Source organism: Solanum verrucosum, unplaced genomic scaffold (assembly GCF_900185275.1).
Source record: "Solanum verrucosum unplaced genomic scaffold, falcon-dt-bn FXZP01000102.1, whole genome shotgun sequence".
NCBI lineage: Eukaryota > Viridiplantae > Streptophyta > Magnoliopsida > Solanales > Solanaceae > Solanum > Solanum verrucosum.
Window position 1 is genome coordinate 3,277,710 of NW_026019930.1, and position 20,194 is coordinate 3,297,903.

General features: G+C 37.1%; 1 protein-coding gene across 1 annotated transcript; it reads right to left on the bottom strand.

Moving 5' to 3' along the window:
• Nucleotides 1-82: 82 nt before the first annotated feature.
• LOC125828019 (probable serine/threonine protein kinase IREH1) lies at nucleotides 83-19,661 on the bottom strand. The gene is made up of 18 exons (XM_049507325.1): nucleotides 18,758-19,661; nucleotides 15,455-15,525; nucleotides 15,188-15,370; nucleotides 13,725-15,095; nucleotides 11,621-11,793; nucleotides 10,849-11,092; nucleotides 8,161-8,253; nucleotides 7,943-8,083; nucleotides 7,767-7,859; nucleotides 6,295-6,499; nucleotides 4,080-4,165; nucleotides 2,530-2,618; nucleotides 1,801-1,852; nucleotides 1,642-1,698; nucleotides 1,259-1,432; nucleotides 1,031-1,108; nucleotides 411-579; nucleotides 83-319 (listed from the first exon to the last, which is right to left on the bottom strand). The coding sequence occupies exons 1-17, from the start codon at nucleotides 19,404-19,406 to the stop codon at nucleotides 496-498; spliced, it is 3,843 nt and encodes a 1,280-aa protein (XP_049363282.1). The 5' UTR covers nucleotides 19,407-19,661; the 3' UTR covers nucleotides 83-319; nucleotides 411-495.
• Between the last annotated feature and the right edge of the window lie 533 nt (nucleotides 19,662-20,194).

Consider the following 20,194-nt stretch of genomic DNA (forward strand, 5'->3'; position numbering starts at 1 on the left):
AAGAGAAGAGAAACAGAATTAAGGGAACGGAAAAGAGTGATGTAAAGTTGTAAACACCAAAATTTGAGGCAACAAGTCCAATCCCTTTCAAACAGGAGATGTGTTCTCATTGCTGTGGAGGGACAATTACAAAGCAAATCAAAAGCCTGAAGTCAAAAAACCACAAGGCATCTCATGGCCATACATGAGAACAAAAAGAGAATACACAATTGTCACACTAAATAAAACGACGATTCAAAGCACAACCTCACAGCATGAGATTCGAAAACACATCACATCCCCAGTGGTCGCGATCATGATCTTTAAGCTGCTTCTATATCTGTAAGGGAACAAAAATAGGAAAAATAGAAACCGTGAAGAGAATAGAACTATTTCTAGAAATATTGCATTAGACTTGGTTGGATACATACATTTACAAGGTATAAAGACAGGGAGATGATTGGCGGGCGTTCAGTTTGTTTCTAACTTCTCTCACAGGCCCGGTTAACTGGGGAGCTATACATTAGGATTTGACGGATGATCATCTTTCCAACCTTTTGTAAGCAAATCATAATTTATTGATGCAAGCTGGGAGAGATTCTGTTGAAACAAGTGAAGAAAATTAGTGGTAGCATTGTGAGGATTAACTCATGAGACGAATAGCTTTCTAAAATCTAGTTCCATCAACTTTTTTGAGTACCGAATAAAGAGAAAAATTTGGTCAATCAAAGCAGGGAAGATTATGTTGGAACAAATGAGAGAACAAAGTTAGAGGATGCAAAAATTTCATGAGTTCTTTATTAGTGCAAACTAACTTAGTAAAGTGATTTAAGAATGCAGATAATCGATTTAAGAATGCATAAACAGTTGCAGTTCCAAATGTATTATTTAGATTCAAGGCAACATCTGAATCCAATGAAACAAAAAAGGCAGCCATAACCTGACAATTTTCATGTACTCAATCAAGCCTTAAGATCTTCATCATACAAATAACATCCAGCCATCAAAAAGTAGAAAATCATGAATAGGAAGTTGTAAAGCAAAAGATTACCTTAAAAGAGAAGTTATTGAAAGGATAGTTGACAGAAGAGCCTGACTCGAATTCTCCAATACCAGCACATTCATCACCCTGCGAAATATTTCGTCAAAACTAAACCTATTTAGTAAAAAATCAATGGAGATCCGCCAAATATATTGACTTACAACATGTTAAGAGTTAACACGCCAGTCCTTTATTTTATTTTATATTTAATTCATTTTGTGGGTATAACCAACATACCAGTTCATCTTGGCGATTATCCAGACAGCTGCTACTACCACTAACACTACCATCATCGCTAGAACCCTCATATTCACTGCCTGCATATACATGTTCATCTGAAGGATTCCAAGAGAAGCGACTAGTGAAGTAACTAGTATCCAGTGCACCTTCGGATGCAGGCACAAATGCCGCCTGAGAAAAGAGTACAAACATTGATGCGACACCAATCAGTAGAAAAAACAAGATAGACCCACCTATTTATATAACACAACTACGCCTCAATTCCAAGCTAGGAGGGGTCGGTTATGTTTTCATGGCTCGGCGCTAGGAACCATCTGCTAGTACAGACACAGTTAAATGAAAATGAATCACTTCTATGAGTAAAGTATATTGCAGCCAACCTTCTGTCTAGCAAGTGTGTCCCAGTTAATATCTCTAAAAAATGGATGCTGCTTCACCTGCATGCGGATCATAGTCATTCTACAATCTATTCTCAAAATCTCAAATGAACAGATGTAAGAAGGCCCAATATTAAAGTACGTTGTGGAAAAAAACATCACCTCTGATGCTCCTCGTGCTCCAAGTCTCATATTAGGATCTTCTGTCAGTAATCTGAAATTTATCACGACAGCAGCTTTCAAAAGTTGAGGGACATAAACAAACATGTTCTACAATAGATGAGTTACAAAGAGAAGAATAGTTTGTTTATATTATTGCTAAAGCCTGATGATACTAATCTTTGTAGCAACACCTGAAATTCCAGAATCAATTCAGCATCAATTAATTACAGTTCAAAACCCAGCCTGCTAACATTTTGGCAGAACAGATCTATTCTAAATTTATAATTTTCACCATTATCCATTTCATAGCAAGATTCATTTTCTGTTCTATCGGGAAGGATTTGTTTTTCTTCAGGGATCGATGGACGTAATGTGTACTCTTTGGAAATACAGAAGAGTTCCTGAATGGAAACAATATTAACTAAAAGCTTTTGTCAACTAATTGACGGTCATTATTAGATAACCGATTTTGGAGTATTTATAGACAAGTGCTTTTTCGTCAAAAGTCAACTGCATTCTAATGATCCACTGCCTCTCTCAAATTCATCAAACTAATTCCTCATAACTCAAGCATGCCTACTAACATAGAGTCTCCATCTACATTTCTTTATTCCAGGAGTTAAATGAGAACTGGCTAAAAGCTGAAGGTTCTTGGAAAAAGAACTTGCCAACTGAAACTTGAGAAGATAAAAATGGGACTTGAAATAACAACCAGAATGATTCTCTTACTGGTCAATCAGATCTTGTGCGTCACCGCTCATTTCCTCAGAAACCATTGGCCAAGGTATCTTACGATTGAGAATATTATCGAATATTTTCTGAAAATGACCCCAAAAAGAAAAAAGAGAGAGAAACATGACATCAGGAGTGCTTCATAAAACAGTTACTTCACCAACATAGTAAATAAGGAGAGAAACTGCTCAGATAAAGCTACTGTAAGCAAAAAAAAAAAAACATGAAGGTATCAGAATTGCAAACACTAAATTATTTAAACTTAGTGCACATACATTTTATATTATGGTATTAAGTGTTACGTACATCAAACTGCTCGACATCAGAAAAAGAGCTAAAACTACAGATCTTGTTTTAAGCCACTCTTTTTTATTCTTTACTCAAATCAAACAATCCCATCGAAATGCCAGATTTGAGTCAACATTTTCCCTTGATTCCTCTTAAAGTGTGTTGACTTTACTAAAGATTCCATTTCATTGAATTGGTCGTTCACCATGTACGAGGTTGCCATCAAGAATCCGTATTCAGTGGTTTAAGCACACGCTGCAGATTCACAAGTCAATTCCAATTGGTCTTGCATGTAATATCCAAAGCTATCTTAGTACCTGACTTAGTTTATACGAAAATTCTTACAGAAAAAATCTAATTAGCTTGGGATTTAGCTATAGTTGATGTTTTCAACATCGTCTTAACTCTTTATAAAAAGAATGCCCAATTCTAATTTTGGGTGCATACCAGCACAACCCCTCATTGAGTCGTTTGGAATCAGCTCTGTATCAATGGAATCTCATAGCCATATCAGGAATCAAGGTGGTACTACTTTTAGATCCCGTTTGGCTTAACTTTTAAAATATAGCTTTTTAAAAGTAGTTTTTAAATAGTCAAACTTTAGTAACTTTTAAGTTAAAAAATGAAAAGTAGGGAGTACTTACTTTTAACTTTTTTTAAGTCATTTTAAACTTATTTTAAGTTATTTTTAAATTTGTCAAACACTCCCAAAAGCTAAAAATGACTTAGAAGTAGATTTGACCAACTTTTAAGTCAATCCACACATCCTCGTAGTCATATAGCCTTCTGCATAAAAATAAAATAATTCACTCTATAATCGTCAAGTAATCCACACATGCAAAACATACGCATATAAAGAACTGTGTCACGTCCAGAAAGAGTTAGTTTGCATAAATTAGTAACTAGGATATACAAACATTAATACTTTTTTTGAAGACTTCATATTTGGTGCAGTTGCAGGGAGAGAACTTAGACACAGTACTATCTTTTAAAACATTGTAAGAGAAAAATCCTTAATATTAAGCATAAGCAACATTAGTGGCCATTTCTGTACCTCTTGGTACTTATTTCAATAAAATATTTCCTTATCAAAAAAAAAAAAAGCACTAGCAACTTTAGTGACCATTTTTCTTTTACTTTTCATATACAAACTAATCTACAGCTAAATGGGTAGTGTAGTATTCCTTATGACCTGAGGGATAACAAACTACATAGAAGAATAAGGACAAAACATACAAATAAGAAGACAACATATTAACCTGAGGATGCTCTGCATTAAAAGGAGGAACACCAACAATCAACTCGAAGAGAATAATGCCCACGGACCACCAATCAGCCGTGAAACCTGAAAAGAATCATGTAGCCTATGATTAAGAACTAAATGAAAAACAGAAGGGTGCAAAAAATGCTCTCAAATCCAAATTGTTTTTATAAGAATGTCAGGTTAGACATATATTCAAGTTCCTATCCAAGGAAAAAAAGAACAAAGACTCAATGAAAGCATGTCCAGAATTCTAGAAAAAGCACTAATGTGGAGGGAACTCCCAATCCGTATGCCAACTCATCCTCGCTCCCATCCGCATTCTAAGAATTTTAACATGTGTTAAGCATGAGTGCATAGTACCATATTTACTTTCTTTCACCATGGCAAATAATTTTACTGATGTGAGAAAAGGCTCACATACAAGCAGTTCACCAAAAAGTAGAGCCAACTGAAAAATATGGCTCTCCAAAACACACCATTCTTCTACGGTATGCATGAGTGCATAGTACCATATTATTACTGATGTGAGAAAAACCTCATATAGAAGCAGTAAACCATAAGTAGAGTCTACTGTAGAATATGGCTCTCCAAAACACACCCATTCTTCTATACAAACCGAGATCTCATGAGTGCACCAAAATTAAGAATAGCAAAAGTCTATTACTCAAATGTACAAAGTCATTCTCTAAACTTTCAGAAAGCTCTCAGATTTCTCTCCTTCCAACCCACATGAGCTCTCATATTTCCCTTCTGTATTCTAAACACCCAACTATGTATAGTACGATATCCATTTTTATCAACCAATCCCAAGCCTTTTTAAGGCTAAGTAATTTGTTTTATTGAGACAAAGGATTCTTTAAAACTAGAGATTATGAAACCACGCCTATCTCTATCATACAAGTTTCTGATCAGAAAGAAAAATACTTTAGACAAAAATCAAATGTAATGCAATTGTAACAATTAAGGGTAATACAGCAAGTCTGCATTAACTATACAAACATTTTAATTGGATTGTGTTTTTGTTAACAATTAAGTGCACATTGATTCCAAGAGATCACAAATCATTTTTATAGCGGTACCAAGAGATTGCAATTCGATTGAGACAACTACCCTCCTTTAGATCTAACTTATTATCTTTTTTGTTTTAATCATATTGTTATCAACCATATTGCTAACTATAGGTTAGTGAGATCTTATAGGAACATAACCAGACCACCTGATCTCTCACTTTACTTCTAGGCATGCTACTTGCATGCTCCATCAGATGTGATCATTTCCAATCTCGTTCAAATCTGTATGGTATTTGCACATCGATCTTAGCATTCACACCTGACATGTACGCACATGTCTCTTGGACCGACATAACTAAATCATCCTAGGATTTAGTGTCAGTTTTCCTACTAGTTCTATTTGCTGAGCATAAACACTAACAATGTTGATTGTCCCCCATCTCTCCCAATCAATCTTGATGGATCAGTCCTATCACCTATTCTCCTTACATCTACAACTTTATCTTTTAAGTCTTGATCTGCAATGGTTTCCAGCCACGTTTCTATTATAATCTATCCCGCAATATCATTAATTATAACCAATCTCCCTAATATGTTTTCATGTACACTGAAGTCTCTTGTGGACAGGCAGTATTAACCCTTTTCCTTTTTAAGCTATCCACCAATTCTATTGGCTTTCCTGTCCTGTCAATGAGTTCCTACCCATCTGAATGGAAGTCATTTTAGCTTTCTACCCCATCTGAGATGAGGAAATTTTTTTCTATCTAGCACCACATCTAGATGATGATACTAACTATTCTGCACCCTCCACTTTCTATAGTATGAGAACCTTCCTTATAATCCCTCAGTCACACTCGAGTGACAATGCAATGGAATTCCTCGTATATTTAAATTTACACCCAAGGAGCGATGTAGTATTTGCCTAGGTAGACATTGTCACAGCAATTCAGTATTCAGAGAATTCATCATCTTTAGATTATTTTTTACATCAACCTACTGCAATCCTCCTTTGCTGAATTGGAAATGGTAAAGAAAAGTTTAAAAGGGATTTTAAAAAATGATAAAGGAAAAGGGAAAAAGGGAATTTATTTGGTAACATTATCAAGTTGATCATTTAAAATGATTGCTTCATCTGCCAAGTTCAAAGATAATCAGCTATTCATTGTAAATGAAGATAGAAGGGTAAAAACGGATACAAACCATGCCCTGTTCCTAGAAGAATCTCAGGCGCCAAATAGTCCGGTGTACCTACTGCAGAACGTTTCTTCCGCCTTTCTTCCTGATGCTCAGATGCAGATAGCTGAGATTCATCATCTTCCATCATGGATGTTCCACTGACAGCTGGACCAGATAAATCATCTGTGCTATTGATAAGACCAACTTTAGAAAGCCCAAAGTCTGTCAACTGAACAAAATTACACAAATTAAAACTAACTCATCAGTGTGAAACCAATGTGATTTAAAGAAAAAAGCCCAAGAAAACAGGTCATCAACATGTTAAACCACCGCAAGCTCGAACAATGCCTTGAAAATGCTAGACTAGAACCTCAACAAGGAGAAACATCAATGGATATACAGTCAGGGAAATTTTATCCAATGATGAGCTGCTTCGGATTGAGGCGTAGTTGTTGTATGGGCTGCTTTACAACCACGGCAAACAATAATTGGGGACATTATTTAACAAATTGCCTGTCATTATGTCAACATGAACCACAACAAACACTTCTACGATTTAAGCTTGAGGAACACATTAGCAAAAGCACCCATCACATTCCCCAAGTTAAATAGGCAAACAAATGATGGAACAGAAAAAAAAGGTTGCAAGTAGAAACATAGCGTAGGCAGGTTGATTTCTAAACCCCTAACACAAGCCTCAAGAAATATCTTGCCTAAACATTACATGCCCATCTATTTTTTCTATTACCTATTTGTCGATATATATTACATTAAACTGTAGACCTTTTTGTGTAAAACATAAAACTCCTCAAGTCATAATGCAAGGTCTCCTTTGATATCCAGTTCACTGTTGTAACCATCTCAGAAAACACAGTTATATTCATTTGAATAAATAGTTTATTTCACTATAAAATTATCTGAACCTACAATAGTATACTGAAGCTCTATAATCTCTTTACATATCTGCAACTATTATCCAAATAAAAAGATGACCTTTTTTCTTTTCGAAATGGCTATAACGAAAAAGCTAGGCGTTTTCATTTCATTGTTTTTAAAATTGTGGCCTTCATTTACTCGAATATGAAATTCAAAAAGCCAAACTAATGAATTTAAAAACTTTTTGGCTTTCATTTTTTCATATGTAGAATTAAAAAGTTACAAACCTGGCCCTAGTCACTCTTGAAATTCCATAATAAATGAAGGATTCTAAATCATGGACCAACACATTTCCTTTTTTGATCAAGTAAAATATTTCATTGATAATATCAAGGCCATCTTGGACTAACATTTTTCCTTGAGCTATGAAAGCTTATGGCAACAACTTGATTCCAGATATCTAGTTATAGAGATAAGTACGAACAAACATGGTGGATTTTAGAAAAAGCCATCACAGCTTACCTATTAAACGTTGTATCTAAAATGCCCCCACCTAAAACAAGGAATTTGACTATTCAAAATACTTTATGAAGAAGACTCGTTTTAGACACAACTTTTACCTTGATATGACCATCATGTGCAATCAACAAATTGTCAGGCTTCAGATCTCGATGAACCACATGCTGAGAGTGCAAGTATTCCAGGGCAAGCACCTGGCACATCAGAACTTCAGATTTAGGAGTTTCACCATAATGTACAGTACTTTTGAGAGCAAGACAGAGACATAGATACTCACAACTTCAGCTATATAAACACGAACGACTTCTTCATCTAAGCAGCCTAGATTTCTCAACAATGAATATAGGTCCCCACCATTCAAGTATTCCATCACAAGGTACAAGTTTTCACGGCAAGTAAATGAGTAGAAGAAGCGAACCTAATGCAAAACAAAAACCGGTAAAAGAGGTATAATCTTATCTTCAGTAAAATGCTTTGCCATCTCAACATGCTCACCACAAAAGGATTGCGAACTGATATTAAGATATCACGTTCGGCCAAGATACTCTCAACAGCATTCTTGCGTATCATGTCTGCCTTCTTCAGGACCTGCAACTAAACATGTAAGTTGGACTGCCACAAAGAAGCAAGACATAGCATACCTAAGATTAGAACTTCACCACTAGGATAATCGCTACATCTTTAGGTTAAGACTATAACTCCATAAAATTCAAGAGTCTTCTCAACTTTCTTAAACTCTGTGTTGAGTCAAAACCAGACAAACAAATTGAAAAGGAGGGAGTATATCCTTATGTTATCGCGCACAGCCATGAGATGTCCTGTGGTTTTTAAGTTCAGGGTTTCGATCAGTTAGTACGTCTCCCGCTATGGAAATGAGAATACATCTTCTGTTTTGAAAGAGATTTGAGTTATTGCCTCAAATTTTGTTGTTTACACTCTCTATCATCCCCTTAATACTAGTGAGGGAAGTTAAGTAGTCTACTCCGAAAAGAATGAACTTTATTATATTTGTTAACTCACTTTAAACTTCCATTTTACCTTAATGACATACTTTTTCTATAAGATGAAGAAACCCTTAATAGCATACTCTTGTAGCCATGAAAATGTCATCGCATTCTTTTTCTTCTAACAACTGAAAAATTCCGGAGTGCCAGTGTAAGGTTCGAAACTTAATGGATACGGGCATGATCCTCTACCGTTTTTCACTTAAATAATGGGGTTTTGTTGGAGCGAGATTTGAACTTGTGGCGTGCACCTAACCCACACATTATGAGTTGCACTTACCACTACTAAGACACTTTGATCTAGTTTTTACCTGATCAAAAAAGTTAAAAAGGTACTTTGGTATGTATTAAAAGTCTTTAGGAGTCTTTTCGGAGGTAAGTTAATCATGTATTAAATCTTGCATAACTAATAACTTGTTCGTCAACATTCATTTACTATGTTTAAAATTAATACAGGTATAAGTTATGAGGGGATATATGTATTATTTTATGCAAGATAGAATATGAAATACTAAACCCTGAAAAACTAATCTCAACATGAAATAATAAATAGATTTCCTCAGAACTAATATCTGCATGACTCTAACCAGCTACCAAACGACCCCTTATTTCTAAAATATTGTACCTGGTTAATACCTTCACATAAAATTATACCGACAGAGCACTATTTTGGCTCGCATTATGTCATTACACAAAATTCATTATGTTGTACACTCTTTTCTAAAGGGAAAAGTCCTCCCAATCCTAGTAAAACACATTGTTGTTCTTCACTTCCCATAGAGGCATTAATAAAGCCTCAATTAGAATTAAAGTAAATAATCATAAAAGGCCAAGGCATGTTTATATTTACTTGACTAGGATTTGAGGAGGTAAGGTAAGGTATCATATCTCCCTTCTTTATGTACTATGGGATATTCATACGAGACAGACATTAATGTCTTAACCCTCTGGCACCTCAAGGCGGATTCTTCAAAAAAAATTTATAAAAAAACATATTGAAGTAGACTGCCTCATTCACAAACAATTGAGTCAAGATGTATCACTACTAGTCCAGTCAATTCGACTATCAGTTAGAAAACTTACAAAATCATTTCAAGGGCCTAGAATTGTTCATATATTTAAACAAGTTAAGTGGAAGCAATAATGCACACTTCAACTTGAGGGAGAGCTTTAAGAATGTAGATATATCAAGTTCTTTTTTATTATATATATAACAAACCCCCAGAAACATAAACCTTCCTCCTCAGGAGTCTGACAGGACACACATTTCCTGCATTTGTTCCCTTGGTGACTCGAATCAAGGTGGAGGTTAGTCTTTTTTTCATATAAGGGCTGGCTGGTCCTTATCACTAGGATATCCATCCACTGTAAAATTCATACATTGTAAATATGGAATGGATCCCGAACTCCCATTCCTGCTGTAAGGTGATTAGGAGAATTATAGGAATGTATTATATGGTTTTTTTTGTGAAGATTCCTGTACACTCTGTTTAGTCCCCAATAATTTAAGGGAATAATCAAGTTGTGCATTATACAAGCTCCGCTTCTCTTCTCTATACAGGAGGAAGAGCAGAATGGTCTGGTTTCTTACTTGATACCTGAGGCTAGAAACCTCCCTGAATTAGATGATGTCATAAGGAAACTAAGGGACATAATAAAAGAAGCATTTACCATGAAAGACAAAAATGGGAAACCTACAGTTAGAAATGGAGGAATCCCACCCCTCTTTCTGTAACCATACATAGACATCCTTATCAGAAAAGTACATGTAATACACACGTCGATATCCAAATATAGTAAATTTATCACAGGAATAAATTGCCAAAAGCAATAGGAGATCGAGGTTTCATAAGCTCCTTTGGTAATTTTGTTTAAGTAATGTTGCAAGGTAACACAAAATTGTAACGTAATCCTTATATACGAACTCCCAAATATTACATGATATATCTGTTTGCTAGATATGAGACATGCACAGAAACAGATGTTAAAGACATGGAGCAAGGAGCTATCACTTAAAGACAGATATTGTTTTTCGTTTTCTCTTGGACTGGGACGAGGATGGTGGAAGGGGGTTCTCGATGTGCGATCACAGATCAAGCTAAAATCGCTTCAAAAAGGAAATCTGAATGATTCAAGGAATGTTGATCAATAAAACTCAATCACCAAACTACTATAGTACCTTAATTGCAAAGAGATCTCCAGTTGTTCTCTTTTTTGCCAAGAAAACCCGACCAAATGCCCCACGACTAATTGGTTTGATAATCTCAAAGTCATCAATAGACGTACGATCTTTGGAATGAACTGGGCTAGTTCTCAAGCTACGTACAACATCATCTTCCAAGGGAGCATCTTCATCAATGACAGTGCTCGTTAGATCAACTTTGTCATCATCAACTAGCTCACACAGTTGCAAATACTGTTCCCTGGACAGTTGTGAACTTAAGTTAAAGAAACTTTCTGAAGATAGAGCAGAAGCAAAAAAAGAAAAAAGCAAGATTCCTTCCTTTGTTTTCTCCCCTGAGCCCCCTCAACGTTTCATGGTTCTTAGTATTCATCATTTTCTTTTGAGAGTACCCCCAGCAGTATATGGATGTTAGAGTGGGTTAGAGTCTCAAATTGATTGGGTAATGGATTGGTGGTTGCTTATATGGACTTTGGGCAATCCTCCCCTCATGAGCTAGCTTTTGGGATGAGTTAGGTCAAGTGTAATATTTTACATGTATCAGATTCAAGTCCATACCCGTTTGGGCTCCAGAGCCCCGCTCCAGTTGGGCCTGGACGTGAAGGGGGGGTGTTAGAGTTGGTTAAAGACCCACATTGGTTGGGAATCGGCTGATGGTCTACTTATATGGACATGGGCAATCCTCCACTCATGAGCTAGCTTTTGGGGCTAGATTAGTCCCAGGTGCCATATCTTTACAATGGATATAACACAAGAAAGGTCAAATTACCGAATCAGCTTTTCAATACGAGTTCCAAATGTTTCCACGGTAAGTGCATCTAACTTTCTGCGTTCAGTCACAACTTTTAAATCTTCAAGGCAAGAGAGCAAATAAGGCAAAGAGCGATCATCATCTATAGGCGTAGTCGCCACACATCGAGCAATATCGGCAAGTTCAATCATCTGTAATATTAAAAAAAGTCAATACCAATTACCTGCACCTATTGAAGTCAACAGTTAAGCAAATTCATCCCTAATAGAATTAAAACCATCCATGAAATATAATTAAATAAAATGATGTATGCTTGAGTTGTATATTGAAATTGGGATATAGAATGCAGCGTACACTAATCTTTTCACCTTTTGTCAATTTACCCGTCAAACAGATTTTTTTGGTATTGAAAACCTCTTTAACTATTGTAGGAAATGCTATTTCATTAGTTTTTTGGGCAAAAAAAAATTGAGAGATCTCTGAAGAAGGAATACCCAACTTCTGGGGTCGGCTTCAATCATGAGGAGAACTCCACAAGCAAAATGGGAACTTAAAATGTTCCTTCCCCACAAGCCACAAGATCATAGTCAATGAGGTAAAACTAGAAATATGTGACTTCATTCCACTCTACTTGAAAAGGCACAAATATTCACAGCGCCACAAAGATCAGTCTATGAGGTAATATTAGAAATCTGGTAATTTCATTCCCCTCTGCTAGGAAATCCATCAGCTCTTCCCTAACAAGAACTTGCATTTCTCTTAAAAATGTATCACTCCTATATATGATTATCGTAACGTGGAGGAGAGATGAAGGAAAAATGCAAAAGAAGAAGGAAGTATTTTCATCACTGAGGCCATACAAATTGAACATTCCAGAAGCTTAACAGTCCAGAAGGTGATAGAGACCAACAGTTGGATTAGGCAATTGAGGTTTCCTCATGCTATAATTCAAGGACTATCATCAGAAAGGTCTCGAGGAGTAGTTAAGAAGGCAGGAGGTAATAACAGAATTTTGTTAGAATTGATGAACCTAATTCTTATGTACCCGATCTAACGTCCTCTTTCTCATGTGCCCTCTCTCTACTTCTCACTTTTCTTCCCTTTCTGTTCTATCAGTACTCACTCTCTTCTACCTTCCCTCTCTAGCCGAATGCTATAGTTCTTTCGTACATTACCTTCCGTTGTTTTAAAAAAAAAACACACAAAAAAATGGAAAATTAAAAATTATTATATTTTCCTTAATGGTATTTGGGCTGCTAACATGGAGTCTTCGATAACTGACCAACCGGCCGAAGCATGACCAAACCCATTGAAACCCAGCAGTGAGCCCAGTACAATTAAGCAGACTCCTTTTCTTGTTCATGATTCTCTTTGTTATTCTCTATTCTTCTTTCATTCCCCATTCTTCTTCCTTTTATGCTCTCAACCCGGCAACATGAGAAGGAGAGTGTTTTTTGAGCACAGTACTATAACCAGAGTACTTTCTTGTTCATGTTCTTTATTATTCTTCTTCAAATTTTCCTCCTTTCATATCTCACTATGCTGTCATGCAGTGCAGCATGGGACGAAAGATACAAATATGATTAATGGTTGAGGGGGTAGAAGGTGGAGGAAAAGGAGAAGAAGAAAAACTAGCACCAGTAAAATCTTTTTGTGGGAAAGGAAAAGAAAAAAGGGGGAAAGAATTTAACAACTCCATAAGTGAAACCTAACAGAAAGGTGTAAGCTGCAACCTTCTATAAAGTTCAATGGAGAGAATGCCGCCAAAAACAGTTTCATGGCAAAGTTGCCAAAATGCTAAAAACTTTTGAGGCCGCTGGATCAATTTACATTATAACGTCATCAACCTTCTACAAGAAGCACAAGCTTCTCAACCTAAAGGGAAACAAAATCTGTGACTGAACCAAGAGCAAAGAGCACAATTTTTAAAATTTAAATTCATATTATTCACATTACATAACATTTTTAAGAAAGATTACACCTACCAACATATCCACAACCAAAGAAAATACATGCAAGTGCATGCAAACTCTGCTAGCAGCAACAGAGCTCTTTTAGTCGTATCCCCAAAAAAGAAGTGAACTGAGAGGCAAACATACTGAAGAATCATAGTAGTATCTACCTGAGGAAGATCATCATGCTCAGAGGCACAACCTTTTCCTGCCAATAGTAGGTCGATTGGGCTGGTCTTTGGCGTCAGCAAGGGGGACCTAGGTGTCATGCTGCCAGCAGATGATGTTGTCATCCCCTGATCGGATTTAGGTCCAAACCGGGTTCTACATGACATAGAAGGTAAACCTTTAAGTTCATCCATGAAAACAGAGTTATCCACCTCAGGAAGACAGTCAAGCATATCCTCTGAACCTCTGCAAGACCCGTCACTAAGTTTTGGAGAGAGAAGTTCAGATTCCTCAGTTAAAATACAGTTTGATACTTTTGCACCATCTGGACTTCCAACAGCATGCGGGATGTCCTTATGTGCAAATGACTCCATGAGCTTCTCAAGAGTATCTGCAACCCTTAACAAGCGTTCATTAACACTTAGACTTTTTTGATCACAGCGATCAGCAATTGCACAAATTCTGGAGTGGTCTTCTACATGTAATGTAGGGACCTCCTCCTCACAAATGCGACACATTATTGAACTCTCATCAGAAACACTTGGTTGATCACCCCAGTAACCCCAGGAAACATTACGTTGGTGTTTGGAAGGAGGAACTGAAGAGTGTGCAATTGAATCCCTAGCAGAAGAAAGATCAGGATGCTTGACAGTAGCTAGATCTGAAGCAGACGGTCCTTTTTCATCACTAAATAGTTTTGAAGCTTCAATGCCTATATCAATGTTCTCCTCCTTGATTGGAGATGCTTCTTTGGGACTTTTTGCAGGTGGAGTTGGAAATTTCTTCCAAGATGCCATTCGATTCCTACTGCCCGGAGAATCCAATGTTTTTGCAGTTTCAGCTTCCGAGGTCGGAAGGTTACCTAACTGTACAGCTTGATCTCTCTTCCATTCAGAGCCATGTTGTTCCTGACTGTAAGATTTTTTTGTAGGAGGCAACTTTGGGAACTTCAGAGGACCAGACATCTTTCCATCTCTCCGTCTTTCAACGGGCTGCAATGATTGACGAAGCTGAAACAGAGGTTCATCCTCAGCAAATCCACTTTCTTTGTGAAACTGAAGCAAACGTGTGCACCTTGTAAGTATAAAAAGCATTCTAGTGTGCAGCTGCTTTAGTGTACCCATGGGGAGTTCCTGCCGTCTATCATCCAGTTCCTGGACGATGCCCTCACACTGAAGCCAAAATTCCCCAGGAGATGTCATTGCACATCTTCGAGCCAAAACCAGCAGATCTTCAATTGTTTCCTGCCAATCTGGATGAGTTTCTGCATTTTTTTCTAGAACCCCAACCAGATCTGCTGCGAAAACACGCAAATCATTATCCACTTCCTCCTTTGCTTTGTCAAACTTTGCTCTAATCATCGTTAAAACCTCCTGTTGAAATTGCAATATACTGATCAACACTTGCAAAAAGAACACCGATCATTTACAAACTTCAAGAACATAGCGAAAAGGTTGAATTTTACCTCCAAATTATTCAAACCTCGAGGTTTCCAGAATGGAAAAGGCCGTACACCTTTGGAGTTCAGTTCATGCGAAAAACTTTTTATATCTGCAGGAAACCGTTTCCTTGGAGCACTAGTCACCCGGAGTAAAGCTTGAAAGCGCGGAGATTCAGACTCCTTTGGGTTGTCGCATTCTAAAGATGTCTAGAAAGTACATCTAGCATTAGAGTAAGGATAATGCAATAGCAAGAGAAGAATCAATTAATGAAACAGCTTAATCCTCTGTACCTTCAATTCTGGAGTACAAGCATCTGAGCTCCTCAGACCTCCAGAGTAGCCCCAAGATGAACTGACTCGGCCTGCATAACGATCAAAACATTAGAAAGCATAACAAAACTTACACCCCAAGCAACCACGTGAACTTCACTAGTGCAGTCCACATATATATCTTGATATCTCCCAAAACAACTAAATGCAACAGAAGTCTTTATAATTACAAATCAAGTAGAAGTTTTTTTTGAAATAGGTAACTACAAATCAAGTAGAAGTTAAATTCTAGGATGATATCATCCATTGCCCTCAAAAGCACAATTTGCATAAACCAAACTTTCAAAGGCCAAGCATATTCATCAGAGTTCCCAGAACACATAACCAAGCCAGTGACTTCTTAGCAGTCCCACAAATAGCTTTCTTTTTTAAGCTGAATGAAAGAAAAGGAAGAACGCTTGTTGACCTTGGCCAGATTTCCGCATAAAATATTGCATATAGTTAAGAGCAAAGCCAGGTTATCCCAAAAAAAAATGGTAAGAGCAAAGCCATTCATACAATTCCTAGACTGCATGCTGCAATAGAGGAGAACTAGCTCTTACTGGACTTCGGTTGTTAAATGCACAATGATCAATTTACATATCTGTCCATAAATGCACTGCTAAATACTTAGTAGAAAAAGGTAATCAACATTCAAGCATCCCTAGAAAGGGAGCCCCAATGCATAAGGTACAACTAGTTAAAATAGTGAAGAACTACTTCCATGATACTGTATGGACGGAGAAACATAGGATTACCAGACTTATCAATAGGAAAAGCGAGAGAGAGAGAGAGAGAGATAGAAACCAGCCATGTTTGTCCTTTATCAAACCAATGCCAATTTCTCGTCAGAGTTGTATCTATAGGAAACAAATATAACTTTGCATATGACTTCTCAAACTTTATAAATCACGCCTACTAATGGAGATTCAGTATGCTGCAGGGCGAAAGAGAACAGGTCCTTGGCAACAGAAGAGATTTTTGGTAGAGCCTACTAAAGACAATAAAATAACAAATAAGGAACAAATACGAGAGAAGAATGCAAAGCTTTTAGCACTATTTAATCAAGGCAATGGTGTTTTTCCAATGCTTCCTGCTTCTTTGGGTATCACAGAAGACTAGGAAAAACACCAAATATGGATAAACATGCAAACCAGTGTAACTATGAAATTAATCCTAAAAATTGAAAACAATAATGTATTAATCTAATGACAATAAAATAAAAAAATTGGAACAAATACAAGAGAAGAATACAAAAGCCTTTAGCACTATTTAATCATGGCAATGGTGTTTTTCCAGTGCTTCCTGGTTCTTTGGGTATCACAGAAGACTAGGAAAAACACCAAATATGGATAAACATGCAAGTTAGTGTAACTATGAAATTCAAAAAATTAAAAACAAAAATATATTAATCTAAACTCAACATGCAGTTATTACTTTTGGATGATAATTCCATGCACCTAAAAGGTGAAATGTACTGAGTATCACTGTTCAGCCAATGCTTCACTCCTAACTTTGTCATGCATCTTTGACTGTGTTATCATTCTACAGGGACAACTGAGACCTGCGAGGTTAACTATTTTATGTTTTCTTATTACTATTATGTATGCATAATTTAAAAGAGACATTATGCATGCTAAATTTCTTAAACTATTGATACAGGTGTTTTATTGGTTCGTTTATTTCTTTTTATCCAGAGAACTAGGAACAAGTGCCAAAACAGAAGCCAAAAATATTCATAGCCATCATTTCAATTTTACCATACAGTCTTATTGGGTGTTATCACTTATGATGGCACAGGGGTGGGGCACCATGTAAGCCACTTAAAATATCAAGGACGTGGGCAGGACCGTATGTCAATGGCACAGCTGGGGTGAATACCGTCAAGGAGACACGCATGGGAAAGCCCATCGCTGCTCGAAAGAGAGACAGCACAGGGCGAGATGCGACGCAGCACTCAACCAAGAACCGACCACAGCAGAGCAGCCTGTGCAATCAGCCAAGAGCGACAGGGCTGTGTTGGTTCACAGAAGGCTACCCCGTCCACTTAGCCCACTGATTGTAATAGGTTTGAAGATCTTTTCATGTACATGACCATTCTAAACTCCCCCCCCCCCCCCCAACCCCTTTTTATCCCGAAAGAAAAATGGGCCCAACTAAGAAACCAATTATGTTTTCTAGTAGAATCTCTAAACAAGAAATACAGCTGTTTCATTCCATGTTTCCTATTCCGTGAAATATACTTGGGAAGCAAGTGACAAGGTAGAAACCAAACGTATCAATGCTTTGTATTAGCAACCCTCAAAAGTTGGGTTGTAGGTCAGACTTAATTATCAACCAAGTCCTATTCCTCAATAATTTTCCTTCAATCTCAATGGCACTAAGAAAACTTTACAAGGTGAGAGGCACTGCAGCCTCCATCTTCTCCCCATTCCTGAAGAAAACTCACTAAAAAGAAATATTATTGGCACTCCAACTGTCACTATTACCTGACAGATCAATAGATTCACAGAAAGCACTTCAACAAAACTATCACCAAGAATAGCGTGGAATTCTAAACCAAAACCAAGTTACCCCACAAAAAAAGGGTCCCATTTTTCATCTATTAGACTCCAATTAAACATTTAGTCATTTGGAAAATAGAAGCACAACGCACTGCATAACTAGATATTTATTCGAAAGTAAAACCCTCTGAGAATTTCATTAAGCCTTAGCTTCTACCTCATTGTCTAACAGCGTATTGTTTGATTTGATTTATTTTATTTTAGAATGAAAAAATAATCAAAATAGAATTATACACTATAAGTCGATTTGATTAAAAGATTGATATTCTAACAATCAAGATCTCCATGAGAAACCATGTCGCGCCACTGCATGGTTCAGTTTCCTAATGTGAGTCAAAGAGTAACCTAGTAAATCACACAGTCCAAACATAGTTTAAGAACATCTCTCTAGTGTTTCAGGCGTTAGATCATCTAATGCCAAGAAAGTTCAACTGATTTGGAACTAAGACTCTTGTATTGAATTTTTCAGTTGGATCAGCATTTGAGTACTATTTACTTCCCCTGAGTGATAAAAAGTGACCCTTTCAAACACAACTTATTAGTATTCACATTTTAAGCCAGTGGGTGTCTTGAAGTACCACAGCACTCACCAATCTTTGCGAGCATAATCAGATATACATACATTTTAGAAGATCAACTGTAGATATAGCTCAAGCCAGTTGCCAAATGACTACATCCAATACTGTAAATCCTTTTTGTAATAGAAAGACAGCTACTTTACCTGCTTCAGAAGATGATTCACCATTCTGCAGCCTTGATGGTCCAGGTACACGTGGGCTTTGATCCCTCGAACGACCGCTCTCGGAGGACATACTATCTGAATTGCTCCGGTTATCTACATTTTCCGCGGAACCCACCAGTGACCTCTTCTCATCCTTCTTCCTCAAAACAGAACTCGACAGCCCTTCACCACCGCCCCGTCCGCCTGCTACATTCTTTGATAAATTGCTAGCACCTAATGAATTCACCTTATCTCTGCTGGCATACCCAAAAAAGCTCTCTTGTGGCAAGGGCCCAGATCGAGTCTTTATCTTATTTAACCCCAATGATGATGCTACTATCGGCGACACTGATACAGACGTCGGCCTCAGTTCCGGTTCACGGGTTCTCACCGGATTCTTAGCCGAATTGGGACTCGGGCTCGAACTCGGACTTTCTTTACCTTTATCATCTTTATTCTTATCTTTGAAAGTTGAAATTGAAGATGGAGTGATCGGAGAGTTGTCTTTGGAAGTAGAACCTGACTTTGCTTTCTTCTTGTCGGATCGGATCGGGGAATTGGACCCAATAGATCGTGGACTGTTGGAGGATCCATCTGGGCTTGATGGGTCGGATTTCTTCGATGAGAAAAATCTACCTTTGAATACCATCTTCGGAAACTTAGCTGATATTGATTCCTAGGGTTAAATTAAATGACTCTTAATTTCTCTTGTTGTTGTTGTTGAACTGAATTACAGCCCCTTGGGGCTGTGAGGTTTGACTAGAGCATTAATGGAGATTGACTGATTGCAGAGTTTGGTTTGGACTGAAGAAGACACTGTAGTCCACTGTTGCTCTGTAGAATCGGAAATGGTGACGGTGACTGCGTCGAGAGACAAAGAGAGAAAGTATTGGGGGCTAAAATGAAACAATCAGGAAAAGACTTGACCGTCTTGGAATTCTCTATTTATAAGGGGGGATTTCGAAATTGTGAGGTTTTTAAATCTCAAATTACACCAAAAAGGCAAATAAATGAAAATAAAAATGAAAAGATGAAAAAATATGTCCATTTTTTTTTTCTAAAGAAATTAATACTTCTTCCGTTCATTTTTATTTATCACTGTTTGACTTGACACATTCTGTAACGACCCGGAAAATGATAGAGTGAAACTAGAGTCTCACATGTGAGTTTGGAGTCGAGAACTTAATGAAATGGTTATAATTGAATTTGACCCAAAAAGTTCTTAAAATGTGCTTCGGAAGTTATCGAAAACTTGTTTAGCTGTATATAAAAAGATCCGTTTCGTTTTTCGAAAATCCGACTTCATATTCTTGTTTAGGGGGTCAAATTGAGTGGGAAATGGGTCTAACCCAAATTTTAGAGCAACCGTATCAAAATCCGAAATTTCCAAGTGAAGCCTTTTTCGAGGGTCTACTTTGGAGGGTCATATCTCCTAGC